Genomic DNA, 12,327 nt, shown 5'->3' on the forward strand with positions numbered 1-12,327 from the left:
AACCCATGGTTTTTGGAAGATGTTTATGGGAGTGACATTTAAAGTCAGAGCTTTTTGCCCAGTCACATCGGATGTGTTTTGGATTTTTGTGAAAAGGTATCAACTTTCATCACCATCGCTATCAGGGGCAATTGCCCCTAATTGGGTCTCCCAAGGTAGATTGGTCCTAGGTGACAGAACAGACAAAGAGTGACTCATGATGCACAAATAGACAGAAGACAGGCTGATGTTACATCTTCCTTGCTCAGACATGAAGTATCAGGGCCCCATCCTGGAGCCAGGCCTGGAGAGGGACTTGTCAGTAAAAGTGACTGGTGACCAGGCTTCATGGGTAGAGAGGCCTGATCACGCTCAGCCTGAATGAGCTACATGGGTTTGCATTGGAATTTGCGCAACCAGTCCACTTTTAAAAATATTTTATATTTTTGCTATTTTTGGGTATAACTGGGACATTGGGTACACAATTTCATTCCACCTTATGTACCACATGTGATGTGAATGACAGTAAAGAACCTTGAACCAAAGCTGAGTTTGATTTTTTTTTCCATTGAATAACAAAATGGTGCAGCAAGATTGCACATGAAACTATTTTCTATCACTGTGTGGCTTTTATTTCTGTAGGTCACTGAAAAAGTTTCCACATTCCCTTTCAGTGAAGCAATAAATGGGATTGTTATCAAGAATTGGAACAAACAAAGTGTTGCAATAATCTGAAAAAAATTGTCATGTTGGTCATGTGCTTGACTCTTTTTATGTGAAATAATGGAAACTGTGATGTATCCTAAAGCCTGACGGCTATGCATTTAATGCAGACAAAGTCTGATTTTGATTAATTTAACAGCAACAATTACAATCAGAAATAAGCCCTTTCCAGAAATGTTCTTTATGCAGGAAGAAAGAAGAAAATCCAGCTTTAGGCTGATTTCATGTTCCGCAGTAAAAGGCAAACCGCTCTCCAAACATCATGCATGAGCTGTTTCTCATTACTTTTTGTGGATTACTGTAGATGTGAAGAGGTATCGTCACATTGCTTTTACACCTCATATGTTTTCTCTTGCTGATAACTCTGAGCCTGAGTGTCGGATAAATACAGAGAGGTTTTAGGTGTTGAAATAAGCAAAATGTTGCTTCCCGCTGAGACTTAACCATCCGTCAAAGTCAGTAAATAACCGCTGGAATAAAACACCTGCTGTTTCCTGTTTTTTTTATCAGTCTCCCTGTAAACACAAAACATTTATTTCCTCAAAGATCAGAAAGGTCATTTAGGAAAAGGAACATCTTGGCATAACTGGCTCCACTTGTTAAGTTTTCTCCAACACCTAGAAAATAGCTGGTTGAAATGAAAGTCCATTTTTGCTGCGTGGGCTTTAAAAAAAAAAAAACTCCATTTGCCCGTGTTGATGTGACCACCTTTAGATTCTGTCTTTAATCTCCCTGGTTCACTGTTCCCTTCTCCAACAGTTATGCAAATGTCGGACCAATCGTAAAAGCTAATGGGCCAAGGGATGGTAAACCAACTGGGCATAAAGATGGGAGGGAGAATTTTCCTCAAGGTTCAGGTCTCATTTGGATGCCCAACATGATGACAGAACACAGCAGCCACCGACGCACTCCGTATAGCCTAAGCTCAGGAAATGAAACCCGACGTGATGGTTTTCAAAGTGTCATATTTCTACAGGTCATACAAAGGCCAGTGTTGCCTCACAGACAAACTGACCTGCAAAGGGAAAATGGAAAATGTGTATTACCCACACCTTACTCTGCTCTGTAATGTGTGCTTGTAATTTCAGAAGCATTATCTCCCCATCCCAAGCAACTAAACGTAAAAAACGAGACTTACAAGGCTTGTGAGAAAGCACGCACTGCTCGTATTTAAGGCAACATAATGTGACAGTTTTGACCTCTGTGCCATAATGAACTCATTACATGGTTTTCAGCGTTGAAGTGATTGTTACTGACATGAACGTCACAGAGGTTGTCAATAATCTGTGAAGTAAGGTTGTGCTAAGGCTGGCCTTTGTAAGTGTGTGTGTGGTGGGGGAGGGAGTTCTTACTGAGGCCAAACATAACTAAAAGTTGTGTTAACCTGTTGACATCTGTAACAAAAAATACAGGATTGAATTAAGCTCATTTGCGTGTCCTAAAAAGTCAGTCGACAAACTTATCTTGAAATGTGAATGATGACCCTTGTGTTTTGATCGCCTGCCAATGAATGAAGGTGGATGATGATGTTTTTACCAAAGTATGTGTTAGTGAGTCTGTCCGTTAATCAAATATGTTGTGAACCCTTAGACAAATTTGACTAAAACTCAACAGAAAGTAATTATTATTCAACTACAACTGAATAGATTTTGTGGTGAACATGATCCAAGATGGCTGCCACAGCCTGCCTCAGCCAATCATACCAACACTGAGTTCATATTTGATGTGGTAGTAGCAGAGGTGACTCCCCAACAGATATTTTGAGAGGTAAATGCTTGTGCATGATTGTCATACCTGCCAACATATTCTGATGGCAGCGGGTTGAGTGGAGGCATGCCACCTCATGATATCTGGAAATAATCTCCTTGAAAGTACACATAAAGCCATTTTAAGTGCGTTTATCTAAATTCTTGATAAAACAACCAAATCAGTGTATTATAGTTTTATTAAAAAGTAGAGCAATGACAACTAGCCTTTAAGCTGAACTTTATCTGAGATTGCACTTGAAAATTGTATTACCTTTCCTTTGTTTTTGTGTTTTTTCACCCGCTTTGAATGTTATCGCCCATTAAATGGACGTTATCAGTTGTTATCATCCCCATAGACTTTCCCTCCTCTACCTCCTAGCGGACTCAGTAGGTTGATATCACAGATTTTTAAAGTTAGGGTTGGGTTAGGGTTATATCTGAACATAATTTTAGTACTTTATATATTGCTGTACTTTATATGAATTGACCAGAATTTCGCTCATATCAAACAAACAAAAAACTCTCATATCCTCTCTTAAGTGAGTTATTTTAAGATGCCAAATTAAAGCCTAATGACTGTTAAATCTGGAATTCATTTGAAGCAAATCCTTCATATCCAGCTAAAAAGCTGGTAAATTGTAAAAAAAAAAGGTTTGGAATAAAATTAACGACAAAAAGCTTTCACTTTTACACGCCGGCAAAGCTGCATATTATCAGCGATAAGAACATACCTTTAAACCTACTAGGAGGTACAGGAGGGACAGTCTGAAGGCAACAGAATAGCCTTTGCACCTTATAACTTTATCTAGTAAACAAGCAGGCAACACCCAATTTCCAATGATGGCCACATCAACTAAAGATTGGATTAATCATTTTTACTGAAACTTGTAGACATTTAAATTACCCCCACCATTACAAGAACACACACATTCAAGCAATCCCCTTCTCCCATTGAAGTTCACTCTCTGCTCCATACCAGACAAAACCATCAGCTTGTTTTACTACATGTATATGTACTTTTGATATCTTCAGGACAAATCCACTCTTCTATGACAATAGCCACGACGCTTTAAGATTTCAAGCATCTTTGTGTTTGCTCAGCAGAAAAAAAAAAGAAGAAGAATGACGTCTTTAGAGCTTGCACACTAATGCACCTGTGCAGAGCCAAGCCAGACCAGGCCAGTTATGAATTTAGTTTAGGATAAAGTTGTGAATATTGATGAGCCAGTCATCTTATCCAGGTGCATGGTGCTGCTACACTGTAGCAAAAACATTTAGTTTAAATAAAGCCAGCACTTGTGAAATGCTGGACATCTGGGTGTCACGCCCCGTGACTGTTTTGCCGAAATTGTGAAGGTTGGTAGGTAAGCACGAAATTGTGTTTATTATTTTGCCACTGATAATTTGGAGTCAACAGTGTGTTAGCAAAATATCTTTTGAAGAACTTGATGGATTTTAATGCAACTTCCAGAAATTCTCAAGGTTCATGCTCAATAATGCAGATAAAAAATCCAACAAAGTTACAGTAAGTCAGGTCCTCTGGATGGTTTCTTTTTTTGTGGTTGTTGAAACTTTTAATCTTTCATCCAAAGGACTTCATCAGTCCGAGGAGCCACAACAAACTCAGTCCCATAAGCAGCACACTCACATAATGGGCCAACCAGTTTGAAGGTGATAAGGTTGTTTCTGGAGTCCGCCCTCTCCCCTGTCGACTCCTCTGAGGAAAGTGGTTCAAAACTGATGAAGTCCTTTGGATGGAGGATGAAACGTTTAAAAAAAAAAAAAAAAAAAGAATAGAAAGAAACCATCCAGAGGACTTGACTTAACTTTGTTGGATTCCAGAAATTCAGTTTTGTTTTTGTTTTGTTTTTATATACCTCTACAACTCATTACCATTTGGAGCCAATCTAAATCCAGATGCCTCAGTTAATGCACTAAAACATTATTCCTTTCAACACAAGAGAAAAAAGCATGTGTTCCAGAAATGTATGCGTATTCCTGGTTAATGTACTGGTCTTTAACAGGACCTTGGTGGGCTCAGTGGACTCACCAGAGGCCAAAGCCACAGCTGTGGCTGCCGTTCCCCATCACATTTTCTCCCTGACAGGTGTGAACAAAGGACCCAGAAAAAAAATGTCATTGCAACATTTTTAAGCCACATGGACACCCCTCGCACTTGGGAGTAAAACTGCCTTTGCACATTATGCAAATCATATTGACAGCATATCTAATGCTTTTATTAGGCTAATCATGCCCGAGGTCAAATCTGTCCACAGCAAAGAATCCGAACGTACAGAACAGCACATGTCTGGAAGCGTTCAGCTGCAGAGAAAGGTTAGAAAAGGCTTAATGGTTTAGGACAACTGATCATGTGACTTTTTATAACCATTAAAATGAGGCCTTATTAAGTTTTCTAGGATGACTACTAATAGTCAACAGTTAGGTGCTGTCTCATTTTCTACCATAACTAAAACGATAATACAATTTAAATACAGACTATTGTAAAAAAAAAAAAAGTTTTTAATTATTTAGTGTTCAAACTGCAGTTTTAGCTTTTTCGTGTAATAATTATTATATTGACAACTCTTCACAAACTTTTTTGATTGTTCCCAGGATGCAACTTTATTCAAAAACACAATTCTCTTAGACATTTGCTTGAGCTCTGTTTATTATATTTATTTATTTATTGCTACTTTTAGTTCTTACCTGCTGTCCTGCACCTTTTAGCTAGCCTTTTTGCTACTTGTAATTTGAAGCTACTCTTATGTTTCCACTGTTAATAGCTTTTGCTGAACATTTTGCTTTTATTTTAAGATTTCAATTCAATTCAGTTGATTTATACAGCTCCAAATCACAACAAAGTTGTCTCAGGGCACTTAACAGGAGCATTCACGTAGAAAAGCCAATTAGTAAAGTTCTCTGTGTAAGGAGGCCAGCAGACAAGTTGAATCTTTTGTTTGGACCTGCACCATATTTTTCGGACTATAAGGCGCACCGGATTATAAGGCTCACTGTCGATTTTGGGGAAAATTAAAGGATTTTAAGTGTGCCGTATAGTCCGAAAAGTATGGTATGTTATTCTGCCTCCACCAAGGCAAGGCTGCAGCACGCTCCACACCCCAGCTTCCCACAGTCTTGATTGTACAGAACATCTACTGTATTTATGTCATCCGATGGCAAAGACGGATGATAGTGATTTTGTCTTTGTCTGTGTGTCTGTCTGATTATCAGACCAGACTCAGACCAGAATATCTCATGAACCACTGGACAGATTTGAATGAAACATGCAGAAGGTAATCATTAGATCATCTACAGCTGATTAACTTTTGGAGTCAGTCCAATTCAAGATGATCAATTCTACATCTATGTAACATTAGCCAAAACAGAAAAGGCTTTAAGTCGGTCTATTTTACATTTGTCAAGCTACAGTTTGATGTAGTTGTAGCTGAGAGTCATTCCCAACCCATACTCTGAGGGTAACATGATTGCACAAGATTGAGTATGACTGGATGGTAGATGATATTATTTTAAATAATGCTTGGCCTGTTTTTCCTGAAACGTTACCGTAGAATATCACGTATTTTTTGTCTGATGTTGAGCTCTTGTGAAAAAAATAAAATTAAATAATAGTACTCAGATGCTCAGTACTCAGATTTGACAAGTACAGTTTAAGTACTTCCAACGGCTTTTATACAGACACGGTCAGACAATGCAATCTGAGAAGAAGACAATATCTAAAAGAAAATGATTAATAATCAACTAACTTTTCATTGGTTTGTTGTTAAGTAAAATCATCTAGTGCCTTTAAAACACAACAACAAAAACAATACAATAGTAATAGTAATAATAATAATAATATCAATAGTAATAATAATAATGGAGGAGTTGTAGCGCAGAGGTTAGAGAAGGTGGGCATATGATCGTACGGTTGCCGGGTCAACCACCCGCACCGACAACATCAAACTGTGGGTGGGAAAGGTGAAACTCCCACACCTGTCTCCACCCTCATTTGCCCCACTCTGGGCCCTTGAGCAAGGCCCTTAACCCCCATCATCTGCTACCCCCAGTCTCCCTAGAGAGGGCTGTGGTAACTCGAAGGGCATCCGGCATAAAAACAGTTGGCAAGTCTTTGTGCGACTTAGTTCGCTGTGGTGACCCCTGAAGAAGGGAGCAGCCAAAATATCCATCCATCCATTTTCTTTACCCGCTTATTCCATTTTGGGTCACGGGGGTCGCTGGTGCCCATGTCCAGCAATCACTGTGCGAGGGGTGGGGTACACCCTGGACGGGTCGCAAGTCCATCACAGGGCCACATAGAGACAAATGAGACAAACAACCATTCACTCTCTCACTCACACCTAGGGACAATTTAGAGTTACCAATCAGCCTAACATGCATGTTTTTGGACTGTGGGAGTAAACCGGAGTACCCGGAGAAAACCCACGCATGCACGGAGAGAACATGCAAACTCCACCCAGAAAGGCCCCTGGACCGGGGTTTGAACCAAGGACCTGCTCGCTGAGAGGCAGCAGCTCTACCAGTTGCGCCACCGTGCTGCCCAGCCAAAATAGATTAATTAATTAATTAATTAATTTAAAATAATAATAATAGTAATAATATTATTTTTATTATTCATGGTGTGTTTTGTGAGCAATGCAGCTATGTCTCACGGGTCATACCATGGGTTTTGTTTTATGAAATAAATGTCATAAAACATGTTTTATTCTCTTCAACAAAGGTGAACGGATGGGGGGGTTGACTTGAAGAATACATAAAATAAATAACTAAAAGAAACAGGAGCAGCTGGAGGACAGTGTTTTGCCCCTGCAGAGAAAATTTTAAATCTTTTTTTTTCTCTCTCCTTCAAATCCCCTTCAGTTGCTTTAGGTTGCTCGTTTGTCATTCTCCTCAGAAACATTCCCACCTCTTCAGTAATGCACTGTAGCCTGCAGTGGATGCGAAGTGACGGCTCCTTTGTTTTGATGGATAGTTCAGGCAGAGTGGAACTGCGATAATTATTAACAACATCTGGGCTCAGGCCCTTCTTTTCCATAAATGCACTTGAAAAATAGAAAACAGTTCGGTTGAATAGCCACATTTCCACAATGATGCAGTGAGTGGAACTCAGAAGCCCACATGGAAGCCCAAGACATTACCACTCATTGTTTTGCTAATTAGAGACTAGCTGCTGTGTCTGGAGAACCTCGAGTAATTAGTCATCGATTTATGATTGTGCATACGCTGGGAAGGAAGTAGCCAGAGGAGGAGACCACTTTCCATTTTGATCTACTGAAATACATTTTTGCCTGATCTCCAGAGCAGGGACATGCAGGACACACTGTTCAGTGTGAGCACAAGTGTTACAACACACATCATCTGACTTCAAACAGCCTGCGGCAAAGACATCGAAGTGTATCACACGATTTAATTTGGCTCCCTGACCTTTGTGATTAAATGTACATCTGTGTGACTTACTTACCTGCAGAAGAGTTGATGTCAAACCAAACCTGTTCCGTATTAAAGCATTGTGTGTGCCAAGGCTAATCAGCAAGCCCTGTTATATAATGCAATAATGCTTTGCTCACAGCAGTGAGACTTTATTGTTTGATCCCATGCGCTTGAACAGGGGATGTAAATAAAAATGTGGGTGAGGGAAACGCACATATATGGCTGGGAAGGAATTCTACTATACAAGCAGGGCTTAATTTTTAAACCCATCGATGCCTGAACATAAATAATTGGTGGGTCGACTGGGGAGGAGTCTGGGGGTCCTCCCCCAGAAAATTATGAATAAAGTAGATGTGATTTCCTGCATTTTGGTTTATTTTAATGGGTTGTTAAACATCTACTTTTACCTACATATGTAAACACTCTGCTTCTGTCAAGCATCCTAGCCTCCCCACTTGCTTGTATGGTTGTTGTGTTTAAAATGAGTGTTTATGCCATTATTTTCAGTTTACATATCCAATATAAGTTTTATTTGTTTAAGGCAGTCATATTCGGTCATAACTTTATAATCAGTAAGCCTGATTGTTACCGGATCCAAGCAAACAGTTAGTGGAACACATCCTGTCAAAATAAGAGAGTTCACGGATCCTGTTCCGGCAGGATCCAGCTCAAATTAAGCCCTTTATACAAGTAAAATTTAAGGCCTAATTCCTTGAAGTTGTTAGCTTTTTCAGTCAAACCTTAAAAATATATTTATGCTGGATCTTATGCAAAATTGCTAAATGTCATGCTTAATGCATGTATTGAGGATAACTCTTAGCTACCACCACATCAAATTTTAACTTCATATCTGTAAAAGTGACTTGAGCTCTAGCCATTTTTGTTGTCTAATGCTACTGGGATAGATTTGCCATCTTCAATTGGACTGATGCCAAATGGTAATCAGTTGTAATGGCATTCACTTCTAACCTACAAAGCTCTCAACAACCTAGCTCCATCATATATTAGAGGTCTTATTGTTCCATATTTTCCTAACAGAGCACTTCGCTCTCAAACTGTAGGCTTACTTGCGGTTCCTAGAGTTTCCAAAAGCAGAATGGGAGGAAGATCTTCCAGTTATCAGGCTCCTCTCTTGTAGAACCAACGTCCAGTTTCTGTCCGTGAGGCTGACACATTGTCCAGTTTTAAGACTTTCCTTTTTTGATAACTCCTACAGTTAGGGTTGGCTTGTTATGCTGCTATAGACTTAGAGTACTGGAGGACAAACTGACCTAATTTCCTTAATTGAATACTTTTCATTTGATACTACAAAGTATTTCTGTCTGTGATTCTCAACCTGCCATTGTGTATCTGTTCCTCCTTCCTGTTCCTCTCAAACCCAGTCGGTCGAAGCAGATGTCCGCTTGTCCTGAGCCTGGTTCTGCTAAAGGCTTCCTCATGAAGGAGTTTTTCCTTTCCACTGTCGCCTTCATGCTTGCTCAAGATGAGAGTTTGCAATGAAGTTAGACTCAAAGCAGTCTGCTCCTCAGATTACTAATGTTATTAACTTGCTTTTTTTGTATAGGAATGTTTCTGTTCAGTGTCCTGAGACGACTTCTGTTGTGACTTGGCGCTATATAAATAAACTTATTGGACTTAATTGAATGGTAGTTGTTTATATAATAACTACTTTGTGCAGTTTTTAATCAAATTTGTCCAGTGCTTCATAAAACACTCTGATGGCAGACACACACAGACAAACACAGATGGGTAAAGGTATTATCATCTATCTTTGCCTTTCACTGGCGGGTGTTAAAAGGAAAGAACAAAGGCTCTGCCTCGCTGGCTCATTTGTAGTTTGCTAGTCAGTTTGTGATTATTTTCCTGGTTCTGTTGTAATGGGACATTGTGTTTGTCCTGGAAAACAAAGTGCTTGTTGAACAAAAAAAGTCCTCAGTGTGGAGTGCAGAATGTGGCCCAAAGGCTCCCCATTTAGCTGTAAATGTCAAACTATTCTATAGAACAGATTATAAAAGTGTTGCACACCGTAAGCAAAAAGGGATGTAGCATTTTAAACAAAGGTTTATGGGAGCCACTGGTCTATTTAGATGGTTTTACTAGTTTCCTCTAGGAGCATGGATGTGCCGAATATCTTTATTATACTTTCCTGCCTAAAGGTCAAGGCGGCCACAATGTTTTGTTGCTCATGTCTATGGGTGCATGTGCGTGTTCGTGTGTCTGTTGGCAAAATATCTCATTAACCACAAGAAGGTTTTAGAAAGTAACCATTGGAAGAATATCTACAACTGATTCACTTTAGGAGCTACAGTCAAGTGACTGTAGAAAACGCAACAATGGCTTTAATTCAGTTAATTTTACAAATATTGAACAAACATGGTGGTTGTAGCTGAGAGTTGTGTCCAACACAGATTCTGTGCGACTTGGTTATTTTTTCAAGCTTTGATCAAAATGACTACAACGCTGTCATTTCTTAAAGTTTGGCATGAAAGGCAGTGTGGGCAGTTTACATTTATTATAGGAATGGTGGATCTTGAATGTAATTTTATGAAAAAAAAAATCTTTGAAGATCAAAAATGAAAAATAAAAAATAATAAAAAGCAAAAATGACTAAATTTGCTGGCAGTGGTGTAGAGAGCAAACGTACTCAGGGAAGCAAAACATGTCCTGAAAGATTTCAAGTGAAGGTGAAGATTTCAACAAAGTTCAGTCAGGTCCTCTGACGGTTTCTTTTTTATTTTTGTTGAGACGTTTCATCCTTCATCCAAAGGACTTCATCAATCTGAGGAACCACAAACAATCTCAGGCACAAAACAAGTAACACACCTGTTTGCTGGTGATAAGATGGTTTCTGGAGCTCACCCTCTACCCCTTCGACTCCTCTGAGGCAACCAAAGCCAAAGTGGTTCAAAACATCAAAGTTCATCCTCAGTAATCCAGGTGGAAAATCCAATAAAGTTCAGTCAGGTCAACTGGGCGGTTTCATTTTGTTGTTGTTGTAGAGATGTTTTGTCCTTCATCCAAAGGACTTCATCAATCCGAGAAGCCACAACCAAACTCAATCCCACAAGCAGATTGTTTAACCTGGATTATTGAGCATGAACTTTGATGAAGGTGATTTTGTTTTTGAAACCAAAATGAACACCTACAAGTAAAATAAAATTTTTAAAAAAAAATCACAATTGTAACATAAAACAGACAAAATAAATATAGAAACAAGCAACTCCTCAGATAAAGCTGTTTCTTAAACAGAGTATCGCTGTAGCTTTAATATGTCATTATCCTTGCATTACAGAGGGAACTCCACCACTAAACCTAGCTGTGCCGTGTCAGACCTGGATTTAATTAGACTCAAGGATAATTAGGGTTTACCATTTTCTCTCATTTCTGCAATTGTTCCGTAATGAGGATTAAGGAAAAGCAGAGCCCATGCTTTAGTCTCTAAGCCAGCACTGGAAAGGGATGCTGCTGTAAAAACAATCAGTAAGTGTGAATGGGAGGATAACACTTAATGATGAAGTACTCTGTTATGTTTCATCATGTATTCTCGTATGAGGGTTATTTGTTTGACTTCCTTAAAAAAAATGGGAAAGGAACAGTTCAGCTGTTTGTTTGAAGAAACATTTTAGGGATGAATGATGAAACGTTCCAGTCTGTGCCCTTTTACATCAATAATTGTCTTTAAAATTTAATTTTAAATATGAAAATGCGCAAATCGCTCAGCTCCCACCACACCAAACTTTAGCTACACATGTAATCAGCTGAGTTATAGCTGTTTTGTTAGTTTGCTTACCTGTGGTGGCCATCTTTAAATGGCTTAATTCCTAAAGTTCATCATTTGAAGACGTGCAATTTTATCCAAATCCATCCAATGGTTCACGAGACATTTTGCTAACAGACAAACAAACACAGGCAATGAAAATAATTATTGCCACCATACTCGTAGTAGCAGGTGATAAAAAAAAAATACCTTCCAGAAATAAGAATATAAAGATTACTGTACATAAATGTAAGAGATTGATTAAAAATATTGATTTGGGGCTGAGATGTCTCATGGAAAGCCTTACAGTAAGCAGCACAGTCATGTGACACAACATGAGAACAACAGCATAATCAGAGAAGTGACTGTATTGCTCTTCATCGCCAATCTTCTGAGGGGAGGTGGAGGTTTGGGGGGGCGGGGGGGTCTCAAGTGTACAGAGAGCTCACTCAACTCAGCAGCAACTTGTCAAGTTTGACCCAGAATTAATAGAAGTCATTTTCAGAAGTGCAAACTCTAAAATGAGTTTAAAGAAAATGCAAAGTTCTCACAAAGTGATGAGTCGACCTGGAGGAGAAATAAATGAAATAAAAATCATTAATTACCTGCAGTCTGTGGGGTAAAGTATCTATCTATCTATCTATCTATCTATCTATCTATCTATCTATCTAT

At 39.0% G+C, this 12,327-nt stretch overlaps 1 protein-coding gene across 1 annotated transcript in view; it reads left to right on the plus strand.

Annotated features, from left to right (window-relative positions):
• Positions 1 to 250: 250 nt before the first annotated feature.
• Positions 251 to 12,327, plus strand: part of LOC119410970 (probable asparagine--tRNA ligase, mitochondrial) — a 23,605-nt gene continuing 11,528 nt past the window's right edge. The window contains exon 1 of the mRNA XM_037677889.1: positions 251 to 331. Coding sequence (XP_037533817.1) covers positions 251 to 331 — 81 coding nt within the window. The remainder of the gene's footprint in view (positions 332 to 12,327) is intronic.

This window comes from Nematolebias whitei, chromosome 6 (genome assembly GCF_014905685.2).
Source record: "Nematolebias whitei isolate Nwh7 chromosome 6, NemWhi1, whole genome shotgun sequence".
In the NCBI taxonomy this organism is placed as follows: domain Eukaryota; kingdom Metazoa; phylum Chordata; class Actinopteri; order Cyprinodontiformes; family Rivulidae; genus Nematolebias; species Nematolebias whitei.